General features: G+C 40.6%; 2 protein-coding genes across 2 annotated transcripts in view; both read right to left on the bottom strand.

Moving 5' to 3' along the window:
* LOC140247875 (uncharacterized) overlaps positions 1–4,003 on the bottom strand; it is a 37,809-nt gene extending 33,806 nt beyond the window's left edge. The window contains exons 1-4 of the mRNA XM_072328079.1: positions 3,864–4,003; positions 3,349–3,535; positions 2,887–2,970; positions 1,894–1,962 (exon numbers count right to left, since the gene is read on the bottom strand). Of these exons, the coding sequence (XP_072184180.1) occupies positions 1,894–1,962; positions 2,887–2,970; positions 3,349–3,535; positions 3,864–4,003 (480 nt within the window). The remainder of the gene's footprint in view (positions 1–1,893; positions 1,963–2,886; positions 2,971–3,348; positions 3,536–3,863) is intronic.
* A 6,952-nt stretch (positions 4,004–10,955) lies between these two features.
* Positions 10,956–15,503, bottom strand: part of AHRR (aryl hydrocarbon receptor repressor) — a 79,520-nt gene continuing 74,972 nt past the window's right edge. Inside the window, exons 9-11 of the mRNA XM_072329751.1 lie at positions 15,030–15,148; positions 14,126–14,267; positions 10,956–12,072 (exon numbers count right to left, since the gene is read on the bottom strand). Coding sequence (XP_072185852.1) covers positions 10,956–12,072; positions 14,126–14,267; positions 15,030–15,148 — 1,378 coding nt within the window. The remainder of the gene's footprint in view (positions 12,073–14,125; positions 14,268–15,029; positions 15,149–15,503) is intronic.

Here is a 15,503-nt window from a genome sequence, read left to right as displayed (position 1 = left end):
CATCTTCATCAATACAGAAATCAGTGAAAAAAGACCAAACTCTTGACACAACAACATAGATCAGCTCTCAGGAACAGAGACTGCAAGAACTCTGAAAATGTACACTACATGATTAACACAGTGCCTAATATTTTGTAAATTAAGCACTCGAAGACATGAGAACTTGCATGTTTAACTCTCAAATCACATAACGCAAATAGAAATCAATTGAGCTAACCAGAAAGATCAAGTATCTATTATTCAATTAGGCAATTAGTCAGACCTGGTAGGGAAAAGAAGCCAAATCTTCATATTAATATACAAATAGAAAAGGCTCCAAATAAGCAAACTCTAATCTAGTAGCAAACTAAGAAAAAACCTCAATAACCTCAATTTTGAAGAATCATCTTCATTGAGGAATATAAACAAAGCGCTACTCATTATCAATACGTGTCTTCAAAAGAATATAAGCTTAGCACTTCTGTGGCGACCTCATGCTTGGCAGTATTGAGACTTCTTGTGGTATCTCAATGAATTTTGATCTTCTGCCATCTCTTAATTAAAAGCAAGGCATTAAAAGTACTTGAAAACATTGACAGCATGCCCTTGTAAACTTATTCCTATAGAAATGTAGCCATGTGATGTACCAGGACTCCATAGTAACACTAACATTCAACCCCTAATAACCATCCAGTTTCCAAAACTTCTGATGCTTGCTCACTATCAGTTCGTAGCTCAATAAATTTCGAAGAATGCAGCCTAGGATAGAGTGATTTACTCAAATGGAAGAGGAGGAAAGCAATTTGTGGATCTGCTGGGAGAATCAGCACTGTTTTTTCCACTTTAGAAGGGAAAAACGGCAGTAATTCAACCACTATGAGGGTTAGTTACGAAATAAAAGGAAGCAACCACAAAACCAAAAGAACTTGAATCAGCAAGAACATTGGACAGGACATGAAAAATACTACAGTACTGCACATTTCTGTTGGTTCAACAAAGAACACTATGACCAAATCCCCGGAGAAAGCATTTGGAGAGCCACAGCCCCAATAAGGATCATAAGGATCACACTACTGAAATGACCAGCTAGCAGGTTATGAAATACTACTGAACAGCTTCGAAAGCCAAACTGTGAGAGACCCCCTTCCTATGCAAACACTTGAGAAAAAAGGCACTGCGGTTAGCCTTGTGTCCTGGGAACAATAAAAGATCATCAGGAAAACATCACAGCAGATACTTTTAAGTGCCACAACACACGATCTGATAACGGCCATCTTCTGTAACAGGGGAAAGAATGGACAGATGAGCACGACCCAGCTTTACTGATTTTAACATCTTTCTTCTCAGTCTAAGATAACTATCAGTCATATAGTTAAAAGTTCAGTCAAACAGCATTTGGAGAAGTCTTTTCTCAACAGGTCCTCGCAGAATACCAGCTTGGAATTTAAGTAAAACACAAGTAGTAAAATATGAAGCTGCCTTTTGAGATGCTCCAAACAAACGGAGCCAATTCCTGTAGGAAATCTGAACTGGCGTTACCACGTATAAACAAAGTTCATGCTCCAAGCAAGCTGGTTTTCTTCAAAGTACAAGCAAGTTATGCAGTCTTGGAAAACAGCAGTGCATTCGTTAACTACACCATCGGTGACTTCTGTGCAACTCAAAACACAATTCCACACTTAATACACATTTACCTTCAGAGAAGATACTGATGCTGCAAGTTACAAGCTAGACAGAGTTGAGTCTCCCAGCTCAAAGTCTTGTTCTTGGGATTTTATCAAGCAAACAGCTGTTACAAATCTACTAATGGGTTAGATAAGCACTGGAATACCTGTGAAATCAAATACTGACTATTACGGGAATCCCAGGTTTAAGACTAAATTAGCATAAACACGTTATATGGAAAAAAATTACCTTTCTATGCTTCATACCACGATAGTGTGACTGAAGACTTATAGAACTCATACACGGAACTTTACAGACCTAAAACGATAAATTGAAAGCACATCTTCAGTTATGCTGTGGATATTTTATAGTTGGCAAGGCGTAAGAACTGGAAATACAAACAATTTTACAATAAGATGCTGGAAGTCTTTTATGACTTAAACAGAGCAGTTTATATCACATCAGAAACATGCCACTAAAGTGACCAGAAACAGTGTGCAAACCTGTTCAGATAATACTTCAATATACATGTAAGTATACTGGGCGGCAGGAATCTTTGAGAAGCCTAAGCTTTCCCTCCTACCTCCAATTACCGGATTCTTAGTTCTACAAAATTCTCCAGCCAATAACTGATGATCATATGGTGATTAGGAAGGAATGGAGACAAAAAAGTATATCCCAGAATAACTGGAACTCCATTCATCTTTTTACCAAAGGGATCAGAAAGACAGTGTAGGAAGCCAGCTGTGTTAGGACCCACAGAACATCAGAACAATTGCAGGATATAGCTTTACAATTATTTCCTTCAATCGTAAACGATAAAAAGCAATGACTAATATATGATAGTACTGCCTATTATCGTGACATTCTGCTGTATACCTTCTATGTGCCAGAAAAAAAGCCACTGGAACAATATGTGATACACAGAAACTTAACACGCCCTGATCCAGAGCGGCATGCTTTAAGACAGAAGAGGCTTTCAGAGGGTCTATATGAATAACAAACAGAAATCTGAAAGACAGCATTTAAGGGCCACTATACTATATCTGTCAGTACCCAAGAACAAACCAAATTCACTAAACCAGGAGCTCTTCCAAAGGCCAGCCAAATTATCCTCCAACATTAACAGCTTCTCCCACCAGCTTGCCACACTGCAGCTCAATGAAACTTCCACGGTTTTAAGTACCTTAAGCCTGTTTTCTGGCACGTATTCCAAAAAGCCATTAAAAGAAAGGCACTCACTTCACAATAGTATATTTTTTTTTCCGATTCTGGTTTGGCATCTTCTGGCTTAGCATCTTCCGCAACGGCGCTCATCCTGCACAGCTGCTTCAGGGCACACGGTTAAGAAAAAGAAACCCACGATAAAAAATAATAATAATAATAATAATAATAGCGTTTCTGTTCACACACAACCCTTTAGCGAACAACCGTGGGGAGGGAGCGCAGCATCAATCGGGTAATTCCTTTTTACAGCGCGTTTCTAGAGCCAAACCGCGTCTTTCACCCCCAGGACATCGTTGCAGCCTCAAGCCGTCCGTTAGGGCACCTCCCCGTTTAGCTTCACAGAGAATAAAAACACACCGACCCTGGGCTGCCCACTCCTCTTCCTCCCCCCTCTTTCACCCCCGCCTTCCCGCCGCACACACACACACCCCCCCGGCCCGCGCCCGTCCCCTCACGGCGCTGAAGAGACGGCGGTACCTCAGAGCCGCTCCCGCCCCCGGCGCTGAGCTCAGCCCCAGCTCCGCACGCCGCCGGCACGTCCCCAGGCGGCTCGGTAACGACAGCAACCGCCGCCAGCCTTCTCGCGGCGCGCCCGGCGGCACCGTCACTTCCGCTTCCTGCTGGCGGGGAGAGCACCGCGACGCCGCGCGGCCGGCAGGCGGCCCTTGCCGTTAGACGGGCGCGGTCCGTGAGGCGCGAGGCCGCGCGGTTGAGGCCCCGTCAGAGGCGAGAGGGAAAAGGCAGCAGGCCGCGGCTTGTTTAAATGCAAATATTTTATTACTTCTTCTTTTAAAATGTCTTAACTTTACATTTCGGGGCTGGTAATAAATGTCAAATATAATTTAAGAAATACACTCGGAAGTTCCCTCTAAAAGCAGACTGAGAAAACAGTACAAAAAACAAAAAACAACAAAAAAAAAAAAAACAACCCCACAAAACAGAAAAGTGCACCTGTTACAATAAAAACCCAAAGTCCAAAATGCACGTGTTACCGCCTGCTTTCGTTAACCCGCTCCCCATACGCCTTGGGGTCTATTACAGTTGTATAGGAAGCAGCAGAGTTGATACTGGTTGTGTTACATGTTAGCAGAGGATCCCGGCTCACCGCTTTGCTGCTGCATGTCCCCGCCATACCATGAGGGCATCAGCCTTGCACCTGCTCCGTGCACACACTGTTGTGTGCTTACATGGTGCTCAGCGGGGCGCTTGGTCCTTCCAGAGCTGTGCCCATAACACTGGGCTCGAGTAATACCCATCTGATGGGGTGAAGCAGTCAGGCCAAGTGTTGCTCGGTCTCTGCTTTTTTGATTTAGTCTTGTCCTCCACCTTTTGGCCTTAGGAGGAACAAGAATGGCACTTTTAATCACTTTATATATATATATATATATAGTTAACAGCAGATTTTGATACCATACTATGTTATTTCTACGTCTCTGTAACAGTTACAGGCCTTAAGATGGGGTCACGTTAAAGCCCTCAATCGCAGTTCTGATCCCAAAACCTAAAATGGACTAATAGGAAACACTGCTCTGTACACTCTAAACAATACTTCCATACTCCTCTTTTAGAAGATTACATATTGAAAGTGCAACTGCACAGTGAAAGGATGAACACGTGTAGGGGAAAAAAATGAAGAATCCAAAGAGGAGAAAGTGGGCTCCTTCATTTCTTTAAAGAGAGGGTGGGTCTGGACACAAAAGGGTTTGGCAGTATATACTTGCAGAATCAAACTCCTGGTGGCAGCTCAAGTGTTTCTTGGCAATACAGCTGCCTTAATAGGGTAAGACTCCCCAGCAATGGGACTCTTTTCTGTTTTATGAGCTGTAATGACTCCAAGACTTCAGTACCTCTGTCATGTTCAAAGGGGACAGGGAAGGAAACGGGGCATTGCACTTCTGCATAACGTTGTTCTTTTGGCAAAGCTTTTCAAGTGTGCCTGAAGTAGTTAATAAAGTTACGGAGGCATGAAACAGAAAGGGTGGAGGCTGCAAAGTACCATCCTAAGAGATCACAAAGGTAGAAAAGTTGGAGGGAGAAAAAAAGGAGAAGTTTTTCAATAGATACAGATACCTTTAAGGAAGAAAGTGTTCTTTGGTCTTGTTAGGAACCTGGGAAGAGATGAAGGAGTGGAGAAGAGCCCTTTCAGAAGAGGGAACGCTGCTAGTCATATAGAGGAAGAATCCTCCAGAGTATCCAACCCTGCCTGCATCAGGGAGGTTGGAACTGGATGATCATTAAGGTCCCTTCCAACCCAAGTCTTTCTATGACTCTCTGACTTTGATGAGAGTAGAGCAAAAAAATATACACTACACGGTGTTGCTGCTCTCATTGCCTCAGGTTTTAAGTAAACACGGGAAGAACATGGTGCAAAAGTTAAAAAGAAGAAAGAAAAGAGGTTCAGAAGCGACAGTAACGGGATAAGGAAGGGAGAGACCAAGGTGTGACCTAAAAAGAGGCAGAACAGTGGTGACACACCTGTGACACTCTCCTGTGCAAAATGGAGAGTTCTAGACCAGAACCTCATCTGACTTTTTTAACATAACCTTTTAGGTAATTGACTGAAGTTACTGAGATTAGCGATGCAGCTGATGCTCTTCGCATTGCCTTCTGCCACGCTGTTTATATTTTCCTCACACTCAGGCACTAGAAAACCATAATTCTACCCCTACAGTTGCGAAAAGGAAGTTCTGAATGTTGTAGAGCTGTCGCTGCAACCCTGTCACAACATGTGAATTCTGAGATTCCAATTCAGGCTGCACAGCCAGAGCACCAGGCTCAGTGGCAATGACCAGCTGCAAGGGTGTTAATGCAGACCTTGAATTATCACAGTTTCCATGCAAGGAAGAGGAGCACTGCATGCCTCCTAGGACTGATGCTTTCAATCTGATGGAGAAACACAGCCTAGCACTGAATGACCTCAACCCGTGTTTTCAAGGAGCAAGGAATTGCTGGCAATGTGTAGAGAATTAATGCTGTAGTCACAAAACAACCCTGAAAGCAGCATGTTACTCAAGTTGATCATTCTTCACCCTTAGATTTGTCTCAGTAATAATGTTTTACTCTTGGTATGTTTCCGGGGCGGGGGGGAGAAGTAGTTATGATAGTATTATAGGGACATGTGTGAATATGTGCCACTTGTATTCACAGGTGTACTTGTCAGGATGAACATCTATGAACATAAGCTACTGGTAGCCTTCGTCTGTGAGTCTTGTTCGGCTAAATGAGAGCCTTGTGGCTAAACCCTGAGCGTGGCCACCTGCAGAACCTCTAATCTTGCTGCACGTGTTACAGAAGTCTGCTTCAGCTACAACACGAGATTTCATAGAGGATTTGACAAGACTTAATAGAGGGAGAAAATGAGGGGCAAGAAACTTATTTTCTAGTGAGTGAACAGAGGGAAAAGACAAGAAACAAAGGCCCAAAGCTCTAATACATCTATCACTGAGCTGCGGTCTTAGTTACATGACACTGCAATGAAAGGAAATGAGTAAGGGTCTATTTTGTGACTACCTGAGGCAATATATGTATTTATAGATAGAAGAAATTATATATTTTTATTATTTCAATTAAAATATCCTTTTTTTTTTCTTTTTTTCTTTTTTTCTTTTTGAGATAAATTAATGGCTTTTATGAAATAACTACCCTGGGTGAGGTTGTCCTACTTAAGTTCCAATATGGCTTCCACAGAAAGAGTTAAGCAGGGCTTCCAGGCAGCAGAAGCTGATTCTATCCCACAGCCTATTCCTTGCCTCAAGTTGGATGCTTCCCACCTAAGTACTTTAAGCACTGGGAATTTCCAGGGGAATTGCACATGCCCTGTCAATGTTAATACTATATCAAGGATCGTCACAATGAGTTTTTCTGAACTGGCTGACGCACAAATGGCAGACCTTCCTAAGCCATCCAGAGGAGACTGAGACTCAGTTCAAAGGACTTCAAGAATATATCAGTGTCTTCTAATCAAGGGCAATGAAACATTAACACATTATAATCAAGCACTAGGAAGTCAGTCTGTCCTACGAAGAATATTGGTATAGCTGTTTGCTCTTGTTTCACTGGTTAAATCTCAAGACTGTGGACCAGCTGAAGCCAGGTCATGCCAGTGCACACATTGCTCTATCTTCAGATTCTCAAAGTTCTATTTTGGTATCCAAAGAGTCTGGATTAAATATAAATTATTGATAGTGTTACCTACAGTGAAGGTCTGCCCAGTTTGAGCCACTGGTCTTTACTGCATCCTGGCAAACCTTAGAAGAACTGAAAAGTTTCACTCTATGGTACATGCTTACCCTTAGCTCAAATCACTCTGGTTTTTAGGTTAAAACAGGGGCTTCAATTGGACCAGCATTTGCAGGGTTCTGTGCAGCTGTCCACTAACAGCTAAATCAGGCCAAATTCACAGCGAAGGCAACAGCTTTAGCACTGATGATAATCTCTGGTGTCTGTGGGCTAAGTGACATCTCAGAGGCAGATACACTCTCAAACAACTACAAAACACACACACACACAAATCCAAGAAAACAAATCACCAAACCTCTGAATACCAGAATTAAGAAGTTTGTTCTGCCTCTGACTCTGAAGAATTTACAGCTGAGGAAGTTTGAATGCTATTATCAGTCAGGTCTTAGAAAGCATCATGTCCACACTGGAAAAAGAAATGTATTTCTTTCAGCCTGAATACTCCATGTTTGTAGCACACAAGCATTTCACCAGGCATTTCTTCTATGAGAGAAATTAAAACACATCTTAGGGCTGTGCTTAGAGGATATAAATACTAAGGATAAAAGCCAAACATCACTGACTGGAAGCATCTTAAACTCTTCTAAGCGGTAGTTTTAAAAATAGTACCAATAATACCAAAACAGCGACCACTACAAAGAGAAAGTAACAATTTAAAGCAACTGCCCTGTCTTCTTCCTCTGTCATGGGATCATTAATGCCTGGATACAAAAAGGTTTTACAGCATTAAATCACTGGTAATTTAACAGGATACAATGCAATGTCAGATTTTGGTCCAGAGGGGATGAAGGACAGATACCTGTTCTTTAAAAACAGATATGAAGAGATTGGTTTTCAGCATTTACTTTCCCAAATAGTGCAATATGCAAAGTTCTTACACAAAAATGACCTTTTTTTTTTCTATCAATGGTGGCCAGCAGTTATCTAAAAGTATAAGTTGCCCATCTCTTAATAAGTGCATTTCATATGAGACCGCTGCATATGTGATAACTTCTCCCAGCACAGAGCCCACTGACAACACTTTTTTTTTCATGTGAGACCTGCAGTAACACAAGCTAAGTGGCTAAAATCAAACGTGATACATGGCCTAAGTGTAAATTACCGGGTAGTTTTAATGGATTTAGACTTTATGTATCAATAAGGAAGGAAATCTGTTCCCATCTACACCAGGAGGAGTTGGGAGCTGACATCTCATTTGATGGAACACTTTAGTTCATCCTCTCAGAAGAAGGCCATTCTTGTAGCAGGTTAGATTTTCCTACATGCAGAAGTTTAAGCAATTCTTACAGTATCTATCAAGATGAGTAAAATATGACTGAATTTGTTGGGAGCCTGAGAAAAGTCATCTCTGCTCAAATAGACCAGAATAGCCTTAGAGTAAGATAAGTCAACAAAACAGACATTCTGTATCAGAAGAACTTTAGAGAACTTCTGTTGGGATGGTATAATTCTACCTCTGTAGTCATGCCATGAAATATTTGTAAGTACACACGAGGCACTTGGAGGCACAGTGCTTTACAACATTGCACCTGCTGTGACCATTTACATCTGTGCAAAATGGCATCAGCATCTCCAGACGTGGATAGTAGTGTTTTATGGTCAAACTGCACTAATCCAAATGACAAGAGAACGTGTAAAGTAGTGCTAAACCAGACAGGCCTGGGTAGTCTCATTTGGAGGAGTATCACAGTGAGTCCAAGAGTGGAGTTAAACAAACAGATTTCTGGCACTCATGCCAACACGTCCTCCACTTGCTCCACATCGCCCTATCTCTACAGTACCCCATTTCTGCTTTTGTTTTTGTAGACAGTGAATCAGTGGGGCAGGCTCTGTGCAGCTCTGCTGATTTCTCACAGTCTCACTCGAAAACCAAGATCAGTTTGCCCGATTGGGCTTAGCTTTTTGTAAGATGAACAACGATGTACTAGGTGGTGGTCAGTTCTACCATTACAATTTCATCTCTGAATGCGGTCTGATGTTGCATTGTACCCACTGGTGAAAGTGTTAAGGCAAGGATATCAAGACTGCCTCAAGTAAGAGACAGAATGTAGTCATCAGGGAACTGATATATCTCAGATACAAGAAAAACAATAATAAAAAGATGAGATGTTCTCTTGGCTTGAGTTAAGTCAGCTGAACTATGGCAGAATTAACTTGAGCTGCAGAAAGACATTATTGCCCTTCTTATCCGCTCTTGCCTTTCTACGGGGAACACGTCCTTATGCAGAACAATCATCAGAAGTTTCATTTCTGTGTAAAGTGCAGCATTTCAGATCAAACCATTGTTCATAAGCTGAACTGACATGCAGGGGATGCATGTATTTACTTCTGCCAACTCTAATGTGCAGGCAGTAACTTCTACCAGAGTTGGAGAAGAGCGGCCTCCCAGGTACCACTCCCTGTGCAAAACTATTCTCCTACCTGAAAACTGCACTTCAACCACTTATAGCATTAGGGAGGAGTTTATGCCACTTTGCTGGCATGTGTACAGCCATGCCCACAATGGCTAGAAGGAATGAAGACATCGGAATTATTTATAACATTTTGAAAAAGAAAACATTCGCTCTAGGGCTTCTTTACAAAAAGCACATAGATATCTAGTTGTTTGTGGGTTTGTTTTTTTTAATGGTATGGGTTTGCTATAGTTGAAGGTGATATAAAATTGAAATAGTGCAATTGTAAAACAAAATTAGTGCAGGAGTCAAACTACAACAACCAAAACTGAAGTTGTAGATTGTTCTTTAAAGTGGAAATACGTGACTATCCGGCTTCAAAAGAAAGCATGTGGATCTGCTTTCAAAAGCACAGAAATGCACCAAAGTGCTTTTGAAAGTCATAAATCCAGTTGTCTCTCAGTGAGATTAAGATTTTCTTTAGGAGATGAAATGAAGATGCTCTTTAAAAAACATGTTTCTAATCTCAGTGTGGGATCTGAGTTCCGCTGTCAGGTGACAGTGACTAACAGGCTGCTGTCAGTCAAAGAGATATCATCACATCTAAAAGTGCATTTCTTTTGTTCACGTTACAAGTAAGAGCAAGGAAGATAACTGGTGAAATATTTCCTTCTAGTGTACATTTAAAAGCCTTTTGTAACTCATTTAAAGAAGTGGATAACATCCTATGGTTCAGCCTTTCAAACAGCAACATGAAAGGTTAACGGCTTTAAAACGGAAAATACACATTATTATTCTCTAGAAAACATGGGGGAAAACTTAGTTTGAAGCGCAATGATTTCTAATGCATTTTGTGAATGTTATTTGTTTTAAATTAATGCTGTCCTTTTAAATCAAGAATACTCTGTGTGTTTGGGAAGGCCTTGCCTGTTGTCGGTAACTCAATGTTGAGATAAAGGAATAGCTGATACTTACTGGAGTGGTTAAAAGTAAAAATGAGTTAACTCCAAAGTTAAACTCCTGGCCACACTGAACACCATGAACATTTTGTCTTTTCACAGAGGCATCACATTAGCTTGAGGAAAAAAAGAGCAAAGGCAAAAACCAGAAATAGCTATAACTTGTTACAGAACTGCAGACATGAGAGGAAAAAGGATGAAGACACATTAGCAGGTACACCTGTGCAATAAATACTGATTATTTTTCTGTATCTGAGGTTTTGTCTTTCTTTTTTTCCAAAGATCACCAAGAGAATGGCTGTGTTTAAAGGGCAGGTATGGGGGTGAGTGTGCATCTGTGTCTGTTTTGTTCCACACACAGAAGTACACGCACACACACAATTAACATCTTTCCACTGTTTTTTAATTGTAGTAACTCATTTAACCCAACTGGAAGTGAAGCTACAATTTCTTCTTCCTTTCAACATTATAAATAATCCCAATGCTATAAAATCTACTGTAAGAATGTACATTCGGTGGCTTTATGAGGCACAGGACCCGCTATTGTATTTTCATGAAAGCTCATGTGTGCTCTGTTCTGTCCACTGTTGGACAACGGTGGGGAATCCAGGGGCTCACGCTTGATTGCTTGAACCAAGCAAGGGCTTTTAAATTCACACGGCATTTTAAACACCTCATTATTTTGCTCCTTCTCCCCTGGAGCAGGGCTGTAGAACTGGCCGTAGCCCTCGGTGTGTGGCAGGTCGGGCAGGCTTTCCAAGCAGGCGGAGGAGTTCTGGGAGCAAAACGGGGCCACCTCTCTGTTACGCAAACCCTTGCAAGGTCTGTTCAGATTGAGGTTGCTGGGATGATTTGCTACAATGCATTGCCAATTATGTGGCGTGTAAAGGCAGTGCCTTGGCTTCTGGCAAGGTGAAGCTTGCTGACAGAGGTCCGGTTCTGCTTTAAGGTGCACCCTATTGGGATAGCTGAACAACTGCTTCCTCATGGTGCCGTTCTCATCCAGCCAGGCTCGGTTTTGTGGCATCAGGTAATTATCAGCAATGTTTTCAGAATCAGAATCATATTCTGTCTTGATAGGCATATCCAAGGGAAACGCTGCATCATAGAGAGACTCCGAGGATATTAGCGATCTTTGCAGTTTTAGGTGGTCTGCAGTATAGTTCTCCACGGCGCGCTGTTGTAAGCCTGAGTAAGACTGACAATTTTCTGCACTACCCCAGTGAGAAGGACAAGTTGATGCTAAATTTAAGAAACTCTGGTCTCTGTTGTAGAATGATCCAGCTCTTCTGTTTGAACACGCATTCATTCGCTGATTTATAGAACAAGAGCCTGAGTTTCTGAAAGTCCAGCTACTGTTTGTGGTGCAGTTGTTTTGAATGCCTAAAACTGGTGTGTTAGAAGTGAGCGATTCCTCCTGCATGAAACACTCACCATTTGTATGAGGCTCAAACTTCACTTTCACGTTATCTTGCTCATTTTTAACTGCTGCCCAGTTGAGATGCTTCAGTTGGCCCAAGGTTTCAATGGCACTGTTGTAGGAAAGTCCCTCCAGGTTTCCCTTCAAACCAGCAAAACTGTTTGGTAGCTTCAGTTGTTCATCTTCTTCCCTTTCAGTAACAGTAGGAAAAAAGAAAACAGCATTCAAGAACAGGTTTCTAAATGGACCTTTTCTGTGATACAAATGGAGTACTTTGATATATATTGCAAGCTTTTTTTTTTTCCTTAGTTTAGTACCTCATACTCATACAAACTTTGTAGACAGAAGAAAGGAATCTAGACAACATTCTTGTGCAAATAAATAAATAAATAAATAAAGTCTAGAGATAGATAGGGTGCAAATAGCACATTAAATGAGATGCATTTTGTTAGCAAGGAGTTATTAAAATATCTAAGAACTTTCTCACCAAAGCAATTTGATTATGAAACATGCCTGAGCATTTTCATACTCAATGCAGCAGTTTTTTTAACTCTAAATCTCCAGGATCAGAATTTGCTGGAATTTGCAAATGTGCTGTTTTGTAATCATGCAGAGTCTGTGCTATGAACCTGCACCCTCCTTGTCAGAATGAGAGGTGGACATCGCAATAAGGAGCTGGGCATGAAAAACTGGAGAGACTTTCAGAAGACTTTTTTTCTTGACTCGCTATTAGAAACATTTTCCTTGGGTATGGACTTAATACACAAGTATAGGAATTTCCAGTAGGGGGAGTTCATGCCATTATAAAGAGAGAACTTCCCCACAGTAACGAACATACAGCCAAGAACACAGCATTTTCTTTCATTTTCTTTTTAAGTACTCTAGGATGCAAGTTCGCTGCAGAATTACCTCTTGGGAAACGGTCTAATTGGGAACATAGATTGAACAACATGCAAATAGTAATAAATGTTTACATCACCAAATCAAGAATTTTACAGTGAAAATGTGAATTTTCTCAAAAGAATATGTGCTTCCAGGATGGCATGCATTCTAACAACAAAAAAAACCAACAGGTGGAAGCTATTGCACAATAGCAGGAGGACAGAACTGAGTATCATCTGTGAGGCCAACTCTAGTAACGCTTCAGCTTGTAGAAATTATTAAACAAAAAAAGGTGGATTTAAATGGCTCAGAGTGTAAAAATGTAACTAAATAAGCATAAAAGAGCATGCTTCATTGCACAGAAAACAATATAAAATGGAGACGAGTACAAGGAACAGCCACACTTAATCTGTTTTTTAGAAGTTCATTACTTTGCATGGCAAGATAACGTTTGGGCCATCCCAATAAAAGTAAAGAGGTGAGAGGTTTTCTGCTATTCAAAAGATCCTGGAATGTGTGCTGCCTGCATGGAGTATCTATTCTAGAGGTTCAAAGACTTTTTTTTTCACTTATTTTTCCACCTGCAAGGCATCCAAAAGGAAAAGAGTAGAGATATTGGTCACGTTTTCCTCAGGACCAGGTGGTGGCTATGTGCATCTCCTGTCTCTGCTCTTCCCTCAGACAGGTGTCAATTGGGGCTGTCCCATGGAGGAAGGAGGAAAAGGAGGAGGAAAGGGGAAAACCCAATGGAGAATTCCTCTCTGAATGCACATCTGTTGGTTATAGTTTCCACTCCGAGGCTGAGCCTACAGCCAGCCAGCAATGTATATGATCTTCAAACATGCAATGAGTACGAGCATTCCTGTTTCGATTATGTTGAACATCCACAACTAAAAACATAAGCTCAACTGTCATCCACAAAGACAAAAAAAAAAACAACAAAACAAAACACCAGAAAAGAAAAAGGTAGCTTAACATTACCAAATACTAGGAAAAGCCAGGGCACCACATCAACAAAGAGTTTCAGCTGTAATGTAAAACCAAGCCCCAAAATACATTTTTGTGCAAGAAAGCCAAAACATATTAAAAATGAAGCAGTCTGAGATACTTTTTAATACGTATGTACACTCAACTTCAGAAGAAAGAAGACTGAAGAATGCAAACATATTGTTTAGAATTATAACAGCCTTTTCATGTGGTCTGGGACATAAATGGATTTTTTCTTGTTAAATAAACAAGGTCCTTCTTATACACATACTTTCTTAGGATGATGCTACATGCATTTTAAAGATCTCAGACATTAGGAATAAGGTCATTTTTCTAAAATATGGACTTTTTTTAGTATTGGAAAATATACTTACTTCAGCATTTGCTGTTGGGCAACAACATATTCTGAACAACCACTTCGATACAGAAGTTGAGCATTAGCTTGAACCCAGACCCAGTGATCTTCATTTGTTTGTACTTTGACTAGTGAAATGCCATTTTCTCCATTATTCTTCGCTATGCAATTTAAAAGAAAGTATATTTTAATCCAAGCAGTTCTTAGCATTTTTTTCTTAGCTTTTAACAGTTGTTATTATTTTTTACTGGTGAATGTTAACCGGTTTGTTTGCTGCCTTGGAATCATCAGCAGAGGAAAGTACATGCTAAAATATGTCACAGAACTAGGAAAACTACATGAAGAATGAAATTTGAGAAGTCTAAGGTGGTGACTAGGAACACTTAAGCTGTAATGAAAGATATTTCAGTATTATTATTTCATTACCGTTTTCCCCCTCTCAATAGCATTCCTATATCGATGATAAAATATTAATGAAAAATGGGGCTATACCAATGGTTTTAAAGAAGTTACAGGCTTCCGTAGGTACAGCTGAAGGCTGGGTACAATTCTACGGAAGAAGTTGCCCTTCGGAGAAGATTCACCACTAGAATTCTATCCATTGCAAAAATCTGAAATAGATTCTCATAGTATTGCCACACCCGAGCACTGGAAAAGCATGAGTCAAAGTCACAAGCAAATCATGAGTTTACAAGACAATATGTTTTAATTTTCCCTCTATTTTCTGATCTCTCGGGGAAGCTAGCATCAATAATATATTTTCTAGTTTTCTTCACGGAGGAGTAGATATGATTGTTATAAAGAAAAGGGAAAGGAAAAAAAAAGAAAGCAAGGGGACCAAAATCTGGAAAGCCTAACAGGTGAAAAGGCAAGATTCTTTCTCCACAGGCTGTATATAAACTAAAAGTACTTAGCATATATACCTTTGAACTGGTTTTCGGTAATCTGTAATACATTAGCGAAAGCTGCACCTTCATGATGACTAGTTCTTCCATATAATTCTGCTGCTTCACACAGACCTGAATTACCTTTGGAACTGGAGCTGTAAGGGTCAGAAAATGGGGAAAATTCCTTATCAGTGAACAACAACAAAGCAAAATTACAAACTCTGAAATATATGATTTTCAAGCTGTAGACCATTCTCAAAGATTGATGCTTTAAATATATAATAACCAACACTAAATAATTATCTATGTTTCATCGCGCGGTTGCTCAAACTGGAGTATGACTGGAATTCTGCATCCAATTAAAAGGAATATTTATGAGTATTTTGCTCATGGCTTACTGTATCTGGAATAGTAAGTTCCAGCTTGAATTGAGACAAATGTCACGTACATTCTGCTCTGCCTGTTGTTCAAGGTACTTACTCACCAGCAATACACTTAAAGATTACCATG

Source organism: Excalfactoria chinensis, chromosome 2 (assembly GCF_039878825.1).
Source record: "Excalfactoria chinensis isolate bCotChi1 chromosome 2, bCotChi1.hap2, whole genome shotgun sequence".
Classification (NCBI taxonomy): Eukaryota; Metazoa; Chordata; class Aves; order Galliformes; family Phasianidae; genus Excalfactoria; species Excalfactoria chinensis.
This window is presented reverse-complemented; position numbering and strand designations above follow the sequence as displayed.